Raw genomic sequence first — 15,474 nt, forward strand, 5'->3', positions numbered from 1 at the left:
ACTTCTTTATCATCCCAACTAATACTGAGCTAACTCCTCGTCATCCCAGCTAATACTGAGCGCCGTGTGTGTGTGTGTGTGTGTGTGTGATGGTTGTACCTTCAGTACGTCAAGCTTTGCCACCCACACTCTCCATTTGGTCACGAAAAACATGCAAATATGACATTATCTACGCTTTATTTTTACTTTTGTGATCTTGGGAATTCGATTGACTACTTTGATGATAGATTCAACTTATTTTCTTTATTTTGGGGGACAAAATACCATATATTTTTCGTTACAAATGTTGGGGGAAGCATACCTGTTAGAAAACATACCTGTCAAGTTTTGTAGAAGCAGTATTGATTTCAAAAACATTGCTGGCTGTTTGACGTGGCGCCCTCTGCTGGTGTGGAGTGCCTAGGGATGAAATAAGAAGTTGGTAGCATTTGTGCATGCGATTGGATTGACTGCCTTCGGTACATTTGCTCACTGGGAGGACCCGCTGTAAAGCACTCACGTATACGCTGGATGTTCTGTGTGTTGTTTATTTAAAAAAAAATAAGTGACTGCATCTTAATCCATTGTGGCAATTACATGTTGAAAGAAAAATACAATAAAGGCGACAATGACATTTACATACCAGACAATGCGGATAGATGATGTTTGCTCAGTGTTTCTATGAAGGCTGCGCCATTTGGGGAGGTTGAGGACTACGAATCCATTCTCCCTGGCAGCCCCCCATCCCCCCCACCCCTCTTTTCCTTAACCTGCATGTGAGTCCTCCTTTGAGATGCAATAAAATACAAATCACCCAAACGGACGTCACGGCTTGTCACTTATCCCTGTTCGGTCTCGTTTGTCGTCTCTCGCGATCTTAGCTCTGAAAATGTGCCGGAGACTAAATAATTTGTTGGCACAGTGTTCTAGACCTTGAGCAGGTCAGCGTAACCAGTCTTTGTGTACACTTGAGCCACTGAGAACGACTGCGGGCTTAATAATTTGGCGGGAAGCTTCATGACTGCAATAAAATCTGCAGGATTTATATCTCGCTGTCGAACACCGGTTATCTTCAGATTTTAGTGGTTTATACACATCAGCCAATATTGAAAAAAAGTTGGAAAAACATTTAGGACACTGACATTAATTGTCACTACTCCAGGAATCCTCTCATACTAGCAAGCTTTGTTTTGCATTTTTCAACTCGAGCTAATTTAAGCCGGTCCACACGCCGAAAATTTGACACGCGCAACAATTTAAGAAGGGTTCATTTGAAATTCTTAGTTATGACCACTGTCAAAACAAATCAAGGACAACAACACCGCCGCCAGTGTTTAATGGACTTCGAATGCTAACAACGAAGCATCGTGCTTCGTTGTTAGCATTGATATCTGCTCCCCATCCCTAACGTCAGCCCACCCTAAAACAATATGAAACTAATTTGCACAGTGTATACAAAGTTTCAGACGAGACAGCAATTTCACATTTTTTTTTAAAGCAGACTACAGTTGAAACGGTTCAACTTCACAATACAAACAAATGCAAAACGGTTAGTGTGGAAGCATACTTTGTGGCCTAAGCTTGATGGCACGGTGCCGCAGCTGGAAAAAAGTAAGTCGGAATTCAAAGAGTTTTACAGTGACTGGGGTCTGTGTGGATCCAGTGGCAGATTTGCGCATATTTGGCAGGGGTGATCCTCACCGCCACATTGAAGTCCCGCTGCTCGCCGTCCCCAACTTGCACCCACTGATGACCCGAGAACACCCCGATCACTCGACGCTGCCACTTCCCTTTCCCGCCCTCTTGTCCGTCCTCCTGTCTCAGACGGACGTAAACCCCCGCCCCGGTGGCTCCTGGCCGGGCATCGCAGTGCTGGTACATCAGATCGTCGGACTCCTTCACTACCGAGCAAAAGCGGTAGACCACCTTTTCGCCCCCGCGGACAGCCATCAAGCTTTTGTCTTCGTCGTAGCTCGAGAAATGGATTCGGGCCGGGAGGAAGGTGCGGGGCGCCACGCCGATCTCCATGAACTTCCTCTGTTTGACGGCTCGTTTGAGTTCCAGGAGGGCGTAGTCGTAGTCGGTGGCCAGGGAAACGGAGGAGTTCCTCGAGTGGATCCATCCTTGCGGGATGCGCGTTTGTTTGACTCGTATCCAGCGAAAGACGGGCTGCCTACTGGGGGGACTGATTCCCACCCCCCAGTCCCTGCTGCTTCTCGCTGTATCTCGAGCAATTCGATTCTTCTCTCCATCCCGCATAAGCTCTCCTTTTTGCTGGTTTGTTTTCCTTGCAGCCCTCTGCCGTCTCTTCCTCCTCCTCCTCCCTCTTTTGTTTCGGAGTTGTAGCACTCCGACTTTCAAGCTTTTCACGCTCTCCAGATAGTAACTCCCGTCATGGATGCAGTTGGCAGCCGTCAACACGTGTTTGGGGGAGACCAAGACCCCGGAGCAGCCCGTGGAAAGGCGCACGGCGGTGGCGAAAGGATAGTTGGTGATGAAATGCCAGTCGGAGATGACGAAGCGACCGTCGGCGCCGTAAACCTGCCGCTTCCTGCGACTCGGCGACGAAACGTACGGAGCCGGTCCCGTCGTGTTCCAACCCCGCAATCTGACGTCAGTGCGCGTGCACGTGCCATTGTCATACATCGTCTCGTATCCCAGAATCCTCTCTTGCTCGCTTGGGTTTAAGGGCGGTAGGCCACTTTGACACTCTATACCGCAGAGTTTGGAAACTTCGCCTCCCTTTGCATCCGCCGTTGGTCTCCTGAACAAACGTTTCTCTTGAAGCTCGGTTTTTTGGGCCGTCAGCACCGGGAGCTTCTGCCTGGTCCACTTGTGCACCTCGCTGCTGGCATGAGTGACAGTCACATAGAGCAGCAGACAAAGGAACTCAAAGAGGCCCATCGCGCTAAAAAGAGAAAATCATTGGTTAATAACGTGAGGGGGGGTGACAAGAAGAGTCACGTAAGCGGCCATGCACAAGTTATGAGCCGCTGTTTTTTTTTTTTTTTTTTTTTGCTTTGTAAAATTTGAGTTCAAAAGGAGAGCGGTCTTTCAGCCATTTACAAAACGAGACAAAGATTCAGCAAAAAAGCAACATCAAGAGAAGGACTAGTCAAACTCTTTGAGCAGCAGATGGCGCCAATAACTACACTTTGAAACAACTAATTAGGATCAAATCAATGCCTCTACCACATTATAAATAATCACGATTAAAAAAAAAAAATACCATGACAAACAACTGTACATGCCTTTCCAACATTATGCATTTGGGAATTATCATCTAAAAAATAAAAAAATGCATTCAAGACAAAATGCAAGACAAACTCAAAAACGTACCTGGCGTGTGACAAAAATGCCCCAAACAGTTTCCCGTCAAATTCTTCGAATGTTTACAAAGGCGCTCCCCGTCCAAGAAGTCAATCTTTTCCCGACCGCTAAAAATGTAGGAACCTTTGCACGGGGGTCCTCACAGATATCTACTGTGGTGTCCATCCCACTGCTGAGATGCGAGAGGCCGAGGGGGAGGGTGCAGAGGAACATGGTGATCACATGAGGACACATAGTGGAGACACATGCAGAGAAGTGTTGATGGTTTTTTTAGGTGGAGGGGGGGGGAGCTGAGGCCTGTCTGGTTGCATTTAGTGCTTGGGCAGATTAAATTTTGCGGTCATCGATCCATCTATTATCTGTACTTAGGTATTCAATCATGAGGGGCACAGGTGAAGTAAAATAGCGCTTAAGATTGTACTTTGGAACAACATAAAGCAATTAAATGTTGAATTGGAATGTAACAAACAATTATTTGCCAGAGTTCTGCTTCAATTCAATGGACATTTGCGGTGCTCTTTCTGGGGTGCGCGCCTTGGCAAACTCGGGGTAGAATGATACAGACATAAATTTACATAATGACCACCTGGCCTCGGTAAACAACAGTAATATTAAAGAATACATGCCTGTGAGTATTCCTCTTTTATCTGTCTACATGTGTTGCTACACTGTTGGTGTCCAAATGTCTGCAATGTTTAACTGTAAGTATTAAAAAATACAAGAGAGGGTCTCATGTAAGTTCAACCACAAAGCCCATTTCCTGTTGACTGTGCGTTAGGATTTTAATCACGTCTTCTTATAACTTGTGTTTTGTTATCATATGAGATGGGATTTATTTTCAGGTTATCGCGATGTTATCTCGGGAATGGATTGTTGTCTCGCCGGGAAACTTTCACTCACATTTCACATCGTTCATTCATGAAGAGACTGAATAAATATTTTGGTTGGAGTGTGTCCAGAGGAACAAATGAGAAATGCGTGTTTGCTTTTTGACAAAGAGAAAGGAACAAACTAGAGGGACGTGTACTTTATCCATCGAGTGAGCCACCCATTCATGTTTTAGTCAGTCATTTATTCAACCACTGAAGTGGTTTTCAAAGCGGGAGATACACCTCCACTTGGGGGTGCCAGAGGACTTGAGGGGGAGGCATGCACAGCTTGAGGAAAAAAAACAAAAAAACAAAAAAACGAGACATATATATATATATATATATATCGGGTTTTTTTTGGAACATGCTAAGCTATTTACTGCTTTCAAAGCCAAAGGACCAATTTGAGTTGTATTTTTTATTTACATATTTTTAAATAATTTTTTTAATTATATATATTTTTTTACATTCTAATTAGTTTTTCTGTCACCATAAAAAATGCGTAAAAAAAGATGCGTGTTAGTGTTTTTGTAGGAACAATTTAAGGTCCTCAATTTGACCTCAGGAACCTAAAACGCACTATAACCCATGCGACCTGAAGGACTTGATTCCCCCCTGGAGTGACTTTACTGTTCAAGCCGTCAGCTACAGCGGAAAATTATAATTCACTCATTCCTTCATTTGGAGTCGATGTTGCAATCCGCAGTCTAGACAGCTATGTTGTTAATTAAAAAAAAGCAAATACAGCAAGTTGGGTCAAGACAGCTGCAGCAGAGAGAGCGTGTGGACTTTTTTTTTGTTTGTTTGTGACTCACTCTTTATTTCCAGCTGCTCCCCTCACGCTCTGGACATCCTGGCTGTGCTCTTTTAAGGCTCATCAGAAGATGAAATCTTTTTTTTTTTGGGGTAGACGTCATTTACAAACGTCAAGTTATGATATCCCTTCATCAGTAAGAAGAAGATTGTGAATTTTCCCCACGCCGCAACTCTTATTTGTATGTCTTTGCCTGCTGTAGGTCTGTTTAATGTATGCGCGTGTGTGGTCCATTAGTTATGTTAACAGCCCATTCAGACAGTCCTGCATTTACTCATGTATTGTATCACACAACAAGACAGGCAGACCACCACGTCCAACACTTCACAAGACGACGGCTGTGCATCAGGATGTCAATGGAAGGAACATACTGAGGTCTGTCGAAGTGAAAGCAGCTGTGTTGTTGCAGCCGTTATTTTATTGAAAAAAAAAAAATTAAGCTCGGGGGCCTGATCTCTGACTGACAATTCAAAGCCGCACACAGTACACTTTATGGCTGATGGCTATATTATCCTCGGTCGATCTACGTCTTTATGTTTCTTTTGAAAGACATCCAGCCTGATGTGAGTAGGAAGAAGTACGTTTGGGAATTCAGCAGAAAAGTCATCTGTGTCATAAGAGACAACGGGATACATTTTGTCCGACATGGACAAAGCGCTCTTCTTCCCTTTCTTCTGCTTCTTCCGTCTGGGTGAACTTGTGATCCTGAGAGGTTTTTTTTCCACCCCCAATATCTTCTTTGGGATTAAATTTTCATTTAGACTCGATATTTTGACTTCAATAGGGGAAAAAAACAACTTAAGATACGAGTGCTGTATGGTGGCAGTTAACTCACAAAAAGCAGCATTTCGGCAAATATCGAGCAAGTCATCAAAAAAAAAAAAAACGAGGCTACGAGCTGTTTAACGTCTCCCCCAGTTTAAGTTTCCTGTCAATTTAAATACAAAACAAAGAATTACGTGCTGCCCATTTAAAACAACCAAGCAACTCCCTTCAGGCCTCGCTAGTTTAATGCTGACATACAATGGAAAACGGCATGCTAGAGGGGGCACATTACTGAAGAGAACATTTTTGACTTGACTTCCGATTTAATTTTTTTTTTAAGTCCATTTAAATAAGTGATCACTATGTTCGTAAAAAGTACAATATTGTAAAGGGTGTTTTCCTTATCAGAACACAAAAATGAGTGGGTTTTTTTGGGGTGCAGTGGGGGGTCCTGGAACGGATTAATGCCATTTCCATTCATTTCACTGGGAAGTACTGATTTAAGATTATGTGAGAAAGCAAAAAAAAAAAAAAAAAAAATACAACTAAAATAAAAGAACCAAAAATAATAATGAATACACGCATATACATAAACTCTACCTTTCTATGAGAATTCTGATTAAGTTAACAATTTTCTTGGAATTTCAAACTACGACAAAACTAGAATAAAAACTAACAAAAAAACAACAAAAGGAGGGCAGCAAAGGATAAAAATAAGCAACATGATTTGTCCAATTAAAACATTGGATTCATTTTTGAGCTGTAAAATAGCACATGTTGGAAAAGAAGGATGCTTACACACACACACACACACACACACACACACACACACACACACACACACACACACACACACACACACACACACACACACACACAGCTGCTGAACTCAATCTGGATCATCAAATTCCCATGGTTGAGTTTCCCAAAAATTCGTCCAGGAGCAAATGCGGATGGAAAGCTGTGATGAGCATCTGCACTACCATGAAATTGTCTCTTTGCATGTGAACCAAAATGCTGTCCTAATTACCAATTACCGCACCACTTCAACTATATTAATCGAGCGTGTACGAGACCCATCACGTCATCAAAACATATTCCATCTGGTATCATGCTGTCCACTCAGTAACTTTGTACATGCGCATCCTTCACCACGGTGAGTTCAACTGCCTCATCTCTGCGGCTCTAAACAGGAAAAGACTGTGATTATAAACACGTCGCAATTATTTATGAGACAAGAGCGAAGAATGCGGCCTGATAAATAATTGTGATAATGCGCGAGGACACCGTGCTACAATGCTCAACTGCACTCGCTTTAGCCCAAGTTTGTTGCAGAGCGAGACAATGTAAATAACCTTAAAACACACACACACACACACGCACACACACGCACACACAAACACACACACACACACACACACACACACACCACCCCCACACCCACACACACGCACACACACACACACGCACAGATGGCAGCAACCATTGGTTTGTTTTCAGCCTTTGCCATTTGTGGACATTAATCATCACGGGCGTCAAAACAAAGACATGCATGTCTATCTAACACAAGACTAAAATAACACACATGAAAAGAAGAGAAAGGATACATAGCTGTGGGGAAGTACCAAAAAAAAAAAAAGGGGAGTAATGGTTTTTGTAGCAATTTTCCAACGTTCGGAACATGTTACTTTGGTAGCATAAAAGTAGGGCTGGATCATTTTGAAAAATAATGTCATTGTTGGGGTTTTATTGGTTAGGGTTGTACTAAAATAAAGGCAAATGAATCAATAAACCGGAATTTTGTGCTTGCGTGGTCAAGTACACGAAATCCGGCTGAACCCGTGTTAAACTGGAGCCTTTCCCAGAGTCAGGCAACAAAACAGTAGGTGATTTAATAAGTGTCGGGAAAGAAAATTAGACTGAATAATGCTACACATGTCGCTAAACAGGTCCGGAAATGAATTATGTTCCATAATAACTTGCCACGCGGGAGGAGTGGCTTAGAAGAGCGATCCCTAACTTTTTCTTTTTGTTTCACGGATGAGTTGAGACATGTACTGTTCGCGGATGAGCAACCATTTCTTTTTTCATTGCTTTTAAAATTGCCAGTATTAAAGCACTGGAACTGACAACAAAGATATTGATAGTGTAAAACGTGTTATTAGCATTTTTTTTTGGATTAATTTCAATCTTATTCGACTGTACAACAAATGTGACATAAAATATCACTGAACTATTAAATAATGGACTAATCAATCGCTTTATAGCGTAAACCGGGATTAAGGATGAACCTGTAAACAAAGAAATTGCTCCTCAAAAGTGCAAAATTGCTCCTCAAATTAAACCACTGATTAGCAAAAGTGCTCCTCAACGATTTTGAGCCTTGGGCTTACACATGAAGGGGGAAAAAAAAAGGACTCTGAAAGGCAAAAAATGAGATGGGGAAATAGCGCCACCTGGAGAGATTCAACTAAACGAGCGAGGGCGTCCTGCAGATGGCGCTGCAGCTCCTTTATGCGGTTGAAATGAGGCCTTTTGCCAGGATGGACCACATGATTGTTGGACCAAGAACTGAATTATATCAAGGGGGATGATTTGTGACACATTTAGGGGATTATTAAATGCTTTATTTTGGCATGTAGGAAAAATATGTTTGCGGGAGTTGTCCCCTACATAAGTACACACTTCAAGTCAGTAATTGATACTGGTGCAAAAAAGATTTGCTCAGATTTCCTGTTTTGTTCATGGAGGGGGCTGGGGGGGGGGGTTGTTCTTGTTTCACAAAGATGCACACTCAAGAGTTTTGAGTCAACGTGAACTCAGGGGGAATATATGAAACACAGGCACACTATAGTTTTGACTACCTGTTTGCACCGCCGTGTCCTCGGCTACAGCTGGTTTGCTTTTCGGATGCAGAGTCGTGCTCGCTGGAGTCGTTTTTGGAGTTGAAGTAGTTTGCCAGCTGTGGACAAACAGAAAAGGGGAAGAGCTGCAGTGTGGCTTGCGCAGACGGGCACGTCAGCGAATCTCATTAGTGGCCTTGCGGGAGTTTAGTGTGGGCTTATAAATGCGCTCTTCAAGGTGGACTCTGATCGGCGAAAGTGTCCGGCCGGGTTCAAATCAATGGGAAATAGCGTTTAGCTTTGCAGATACACATGAGGACATGCATGCTTTACGTCACAGATAAGAATACAGTGCAGAAGGTGCAGACAGCTGTAAGAAAAAAAAAAAGACTGCAGTATAAAATTAAAAAAAATAATTAAAAAAAATATCCTTTGGAAATTTAGTGGGACCCTGACTTACCGATGCACCAACGTTGAGCCGTCTTTGGATTCTTTGTTGTTGTTTTGTGCTGAGACTACATTTGAGGAGGTACAAGGGCTTCAGATTGATATTGTGATGTCTTGACTGTCAAACGTAAAACAAAGAGATTACACATTGCATATTTAAAGCAACCACACGACTCTGTCTTCAGAATGCTCCTTTGGCTTGATGCGGACAAATGTAAAATACCATTGATCGGCTAACGTGGATCGTCATGGTGAAGCCGTTCAGCACTGAATAGCAGTATCACAACACTCACAAGAATATATTCTTTATCCTCTTTGGGAAACGGCTAATTGTAGGCTGCTGAGTCACTATTTGTCTCTGTATGACTTTTTATACTGCCCCCCCGTGGCCATGGTGGGTAGGCCAGAAGCAGGAGCAGCACAATGCGTTGAAGTGAAGCCTTAAATCTTGACGTACAAACTGTGTAATTCTTTAGCTTTTGATTTATTTTCTATCAGTACAATTTTAGAGTGTTTTTTTTTCCTTCTTTAAAAATAATTTTAAAAAAAGATTATGATTCAGAGCACAACCCTCTGAGGGTTTTGTATGGTCATTCTAATCTTTGTCTTTTGAAGCTTTGTTGAAGTCCCAATAAAAGGTTTAGCGAAATACTTCCTCTCTCGACTAATGAAAATCCAGACAAAAGAGTAAAAATAGGCGGGAACGCGGAAGAGGGTTGAAGGCACGTTTTGCTAATGGGCTCACTGTAATCTCTTAATGAACTTCCACATGGAATGGCAGAAATGGATATGGCTGGAGAATGGGCAAAGGTGGGCTTGCAATGCGGTCATCATTAAAAGTGAGTTCTGTCTGGATTTTTTTTCTTTTTGAAGCAGTGGAAGAAATATTTGTTTTTTTTACAAGCCGCCAATTTCTAAAGCGTTGTTACTAAAATGAGAGGACGACACAAGGTCGGTCACTTGTCCATGCGGGGCACAAAGCGCGAACTGCGCACCCTGATCCTGACCTTTTGGCAGGCGGACGACAGGCCCTGTCAGAAATCCCCCGCGGCAATCCGCCGATGTCGTCAGACGGCGCAGAGCAAGCCGGTGTCATCCACTTGACGGGTCAGAGGGCCCTGTAAGTCGCCATTTCGCCCTCAGAGTCACGAGCGCTAAGTCTGACATTGAGCCTCCTGATGAATGGGGGAAAGTGGGAGAGTGCTGCCCGCCGTCTCGGGTCCGTCGGTGCCGCCGCAACGGCAAAATTCACTCTGAAACAATTTGTTTAGTCATGCTCAAGCTTAAGGTACACCTCCATGCTAGTTCACGGCTCATTCCTCGACGATAAGATGGATTTTGAAGTCATCGTTTTTTTTTTTTTTACACTATCCACCCTAAGTCCGATAAACAAATAGGGATGAATGACTTTGAAACAGAATGTCATAATGGGGAAAATATGTTATGGTCTGATGAATTCAAGTATATAAATAGGCAAAAGTTGAAACAAAAACAAACAAAAAAAAAAAACCTCTTCTCTCACTCACTTCAAATAAATTACAATAATAGCATTTGTAATACGAATATGCTTTGTAATATTTCTAAATGAAGGCTTAGGTTCAGCAACAGGTGGAATCTTTGTGGGGGAGGAAAGCCATAAATTAAAATGCATGGTAAAATATATTGCGCAATCTTCTATAAATCAAACTTAAAAACACACAAAAAAAAACAAAAAACCCCTCCCAAACCCGATGTGCTCGAAAAAGTAATGACAATTTTTCAAATCAGCACTAAAATTATGCTTAAGCCGTCTTGGATTCAAAATTGCTGTTGAGCAGTGTAATTAGTTGACTGCAATTATGAGAAAATCCAGATACAAATTCTCTGCACATGCAAGTGTGAATGTGTGTGACCGCGCGCACGTATACACACCTACACACACACACACACACACACAGACACAGACACACCTGGTAATCTGCAGTAAGATGGTTTATGGGCTTGTCTGCCGTGACGCAAGTATGCCGGCTGACAGATTCTCCCTGACAACTAACAAAGGCGCAGCAGCCCACAAGCCTGCGCAGCCCTACTTCTTGACAAAAAGGGTCACACTGGATCACAATCCTCCAATGACTTTTTTCCCCAATTGTGCGCGATCAAAGTAAAGAATAAAAGTGACAAGGTCGGTGTGGATGAGGAGCGGGTACATTGTTTGATGCGAGGGCACGCTGCACAAACCTAACCTTAATTCATTTAATTGCATATAATTGGTCGCATTGTTTAATTGACCGATACCTTGATAGGTGTTTTTTTGTATTTAACTGTGGGCGTGCACATTTTAGTTTTGTTTTTTTTTGTTTTCAAATGATAGGTTCAAGAAGTTCTTTGAGTTAAGTGGGAATCGACAGCCTTCAAAATATCATGACATGGTCACAACTGTCAAGCTCATTAATTGACAAACAAAAATGTGATTGTCCAGCTCTGCTGTAGGTACACATCAAATTATAAATATTTTAAGTTTTACAATAAAACACAATATATAGAATGTATCGGTATGGATTGGCAGTGCCGCGGAAGCTGACGATCACCTGGATCTAGCTTACGCTTAGAACCCCGGAATGTATTACTTGGATTGAAAGTGTGTGTGGGTTTATGATAGGCTGTAACATCTGGAACTTTGCGATGCAATTCAAAATTGTGAATTGCAGCAAAACCAGCGGATGACAGGCAGCCACTCATGAAAACGAGCTGCCAAACCCAGCACGCTGCAAAAGTCAGTTTTGGTCCCGTCGCTGGGTAGGGCGGCCTTAGGCGCCTGTTGAAAGTGAAGTGAATCAAAACATGTCTCAGTGTGCACGTGTTTAAAAAAAAAAAAATACATCATTACAACAATGCAAACGGCAGTCTGAGGGGGTCTAAAACATACGCTGACATAAAATACAGACGAGGACTCTTGAACAGGTCGGGCAGGGGTATGAGAAGCTTCTATAAGACAACCATTCAACTGAGAAATTCAGTTTTTTTTTTTTGTTAATCTCTATGACCACTAGAAATTCCACGACTAGCTTTCTTGTATCCTAATTATGTTTGATCAAGATGTGACTATAAAAAAAATATATATATACCACCAGAATATCTATTTGGGGTTGGGGTTCGATCACTTCCATTTAACTTCAGTTTGAATGTGAATGGTTAATTCTGAACCCAAGAGGGTGTGTGCACTTGTGCAACCATATTATCACATTGTTGATTTTTACTTCCCCCCTATTAGATTAACGGTGAAAAAGGGACAATTTTGGTGTCATTTTATTAGATCACTAACTTGGCATTTGAGCAGGGGTGTGTGGACTTTTTATATCCACTGCATTTATTCCACAAACGATATATCGTCATAGGCAGACCAATTAATTAAATGCGCTTTGGAGTGGCTGAGTTGTGTCTGGTGGTTTGCCGAGAAACTTTTTCCTTGGTGAAATATAATGTGGCTTCGGTATACTGTACTGCTCGAGTCAGTGGCAAGTCCCGCCCCCCTGTTCCCCCAGCCTGGAGATGCCGCCTGTCAATCAACGCGAAACCAGCCCCGCCCACCTTCTCCCCCTCTGACAGTCAGACGGGAAGCCGGCCACAGACTCGCCCTTTACAGCTGTGCGACTTCAAACTCGATGACATCACGCGCTGTCGGCGACGGACGAAGGGGGCAAAATGCGAGTGCTCGGAAGACATTACGCCGCTGGATAAAAGTAGGTGCGAGAAGGCTGCAAAGTTGTTTTCACTCTCGTTGAGACGCGTGCGCAAAAAAAAAGTGCGCGGTAAAAGGACTGTCGGGAGAACGTTTGGACACCATGGTGGATTAAAAGCGGATACAAAAGTGCGATTTGACAGCTCAAAAGACGCGTTGTTGTTGTTGTTTGCACGTTGCGACGCGTGTGTTTTAAGTCCACCGGAGCTTTGACTCGACGTCATAGACAAGTCGGCGGACTGAAAGTGGAGACACGGAGGGGCAGTTGTGTCGTTGATGCCGACCCAGTTTGCGAGGCGGTGCGCGGTGACTAATAAGCCACACACAGGTCCAAGCGGCTGCTGAATTGAATTTGTCTGGAGAGTGCAGAAGCGCAAGTAACGAGAAGCATATTTGACTTCGCTCTGCCGTATGCGCGCGAGAGACGGATTTTGAAGTTGCCGCGGCAACTCTTGCGGGACTTTGAAAAAAAAAAAGTTTTTGGACAAGGAATTCAATTGAGGATGGGTGACCATGCGGACGGCGGGGAGAACGTGAACCTGAGTGTGCTCAACTGGGAGCAAGTGCAGCGTCTGGATGCCATTCTGGCCGGCTCCATCCCCATCCACGGCCGCTGGAGCTTCCCCACGCTGGAGGTGAAGCCGCGCGACATCGTCAAAGCGGTCCGCAGCCGAATGGAGCAAACGCACATTCGCGTCCGCGAAGTGCGGCTCAACGGTTCGGCGGCCAGCTACGTGCTACACGAGGACAGCGGACTGGGGTGGAATGACCTGGACCTCATCTTCTGCGCCGAGCTCAAGGGGGAGAAAGAATTCCAGATCGTCAAAGATTTGGTGCTGGACTGCCTGCTGGACTTATTGCCCGAGGAAGTGAACAAGGAGAGAATCACGCCCTTGACGCTAAAGGTAAATGTATGAATGAGTAATATCGCAGTCGGGGCATGGAACGAACGGTGGGTTGGGGGGGTCGGGGGGGGGGGTCACCTTGTGCCCCACAAAAAGCAGTTGAAATGCTAGTTTTCTGTCAAAAAAGAAAAAAGACGAAGGTAAAAGTTCAGCTGTTCTAGTCGGCTTTTCCTGACATTTTTGCTGCTATTTGGGACCGTGCTTGATGAAGGCCTGGTTCCATCTGGAGGGGGGAAAAAAAAAAACTCAAGCATCATGCTGCCGCCATCATGCTTGACTGTATGTATGATGTTCTTTTGAATTTGTATTTTCACCAAACATACTTTTTAGAATTTGAGCCAAAATGGTTCCACCTCAGGTTCTCTAACCAGATTCCTTGTTGACTTTTCATCTATTTTGGAGGCTCGTCCAGTTCTCAATCATGTCACCGTTGTTCCATATTTTGAACACTTGATGATTGCTCTCTTCACTTTTTCTCCCCCATGGTCTATTTAATACCCTGTCAATTATTTTAGACCCTTCTCCTGATTAATACTATTGAACAATAAGAACCCTCCCGGCGCCGTGGAAGCTCTCCGCAGATTATGGCATGTAAGATGTGACTTCAAAAAAATGTCAGTGAAAGCATACTAGAACAGCTGCACTTTATATAGGGTTAAACAGAACTTCAAGTGGGGCCAGGTGTGTACTGGCTCGCATTCACATTCCAAAAAAGTTTCTTTTTCAGGGGTGCAGAGGAGGGCGGGGGAACCCGTTTTTCATGGAAAATCATTTTTCAAAGTGATTCTATCGAATCCAACTGGATTCAGCTCCATCTGAATAAGTGCCCCCCAAGTGCTGATATCAACATTGTTCATAAAAGCAAAACACAATCTCTTATCGACTCCATCCTGAGATGGTCTGACACAGGAAGAAGTTAGGTAACACAAGCAGTCTTTGTGCAACAAGACAGAAGCTGGGCGGTTTTGTTCGAAAATGCCACCTTTGTGGTTTACCCCTGGGACTGGTTCTGCTTTTTTTTTTTTTTTGCACATGCCCCCGAAGATAAAACTACTCCTATGCGATACATTAATGTACATTTTGGAAAATGAAGGGTTACTGTTTTGGGTATCTTGCATAACTATATTGCATGAGCACCGGGCGAGAACCCAATGACAAATTCCTAGCATTGTGATGCTAACAGGTTAGCCACCTGGCAGTGTGGCGGCGTCCCGCTGAAGGATAATTAATTAAACTTTCTGAGGTGGGGCCTAATTATATGTATGGTTTGTGGTGTTGCGTTGGCTGATCCTTTGGATACAAAGTACATTTGGGGACTCTTGTTCTATGCTGTGGTAAATTCAAATTCTTACCAAGTGATTGGCTGGTGAACAGTCCAAAGTGTCGTCTGCCTTTTTTGGCTACTCCGGAAATTAAGGTACCAAAACTAATTGAAAAAGACATTTTTAAAATCCCTTCAATATTGCAATTTGTTATGAGATTATTTTTACAAGGTCCTTTTACCGTTTATGCATAAATTTAAAAATGGCAATAATTTCCCTAATTTAACCTTCAGTCACAAGCTGCTTCTCAATGTTTTTTTTTTTTTTTACAGGAGGCCTACGTGCAAAAGATGGTGAAAGTGTGCAATGACACGGACCGCTGGAGCCTCATCTCGCTGTACAACAACCGCGGCAAGAACGTGGAGCTCAAATTCGTGGACTCCCTGCGGCGGCAGTTCGAGTTCAGCGTGGATTCCTTCCAGATCCGCCTGGACTCGCTGCTACTCTTCTACGAGTGCTCGGAGCACCCGATGACCGCCCCT

At 43.5% G+C, this 15,474-nt stretch overlaps 2 protein-coding genes and 1 long non-coding RNA gene across 4 annotated transcripts in view; 1 reads left to right on the forward strand and 2 right to left on the reverse strand.

Moving 5' to 3' along the window:
• The window catches only part of LOC109527948 (inactive serine protease 35-like), an 11,406-nt gene extending 7,790 nt beyond the window's left edge, over positions 1 to 3,616 (reverse strand). Inside the window, exons 1-2 of one of the 2 annotated variants that reach the window (XM_019890188.1) lie at positions 3,319 to 3,616; positions 1,906 to 2,887 (exon numbers count right to left, since the gene is read on the reverse strand). In XM_019890188.1, the coding sequence (XP_019745747.1) occupies positions 1,906 to 2,883 (978 nt within the window). In that variant the 5' untranslated portion in view covers positions 2,884 to 2,887; positions 3,319 to 3,616. Of the gene's footprint in view, positions 1 to 276; positions 2,888 to 3,318 lie in introns of those variants that run through there. The other variant, XM_019890178.1, reaches the window with a different exon arrangement.
• A 4,510-nt stretch (positions 3,617 to 8,126) lies between these two features.
• LOC109527963 (uncharacterized) lies at positions 8,127 to 10,133 on the reverse strand. Its single transcript, XR_002170613.1, has 3 exons — positions 10,055 to 10,133; positions 9,061 to 9,165; positions 8,127 to 8,719 (listed from the first exon to the last, which is right to left on the reverse strand). It is a non-coding gene; the product is annotated as an uncharacterized LOC109527963 (long non-coding RNA).
• Positions 10,134 to 12,325: 2,192 nt separating this feature from the next.
• The window catches only part of LOC109527561 (protein FAM46A-like), a 3,629-nt gene continuing 480 nt past the window's right edge, over positions 12,326 to 15,474 (forward strand). The window contains exons 1-2 of the mRNA XM_019889561.1: positions 12,326 to 13,670; positions 15,265 to 15,468. Coding sequence (XP_019745120.1) covers positions 13,269 to 13,670; positions 15,265 to 15,468 — 606 coding nt within the window. The 5' untranslated portion in view covers positions 12,326 to 13,268. The remainder of the gene's footprint in view (positions 13,671 to 15,264; positions 15,469 to 15,474) is intronic.

Source organism: Hippocampus comes, unplaced genomic scaffold, assembly GCF_001891065.2.
Source record: "Hippocampus comes isolate QL1 unplaced genomic scaffold, H_comes_QL1_v1.1 scaffold397, whole genome shotgun sequence".
Taxonomy (NCBI): domain Eukaryota; kingdom Metazoa; phylum Chordata; class Actinopteri; order Syngnathiformes; family Syngnathidae; genus Hippocampus; species Hippocampus comes.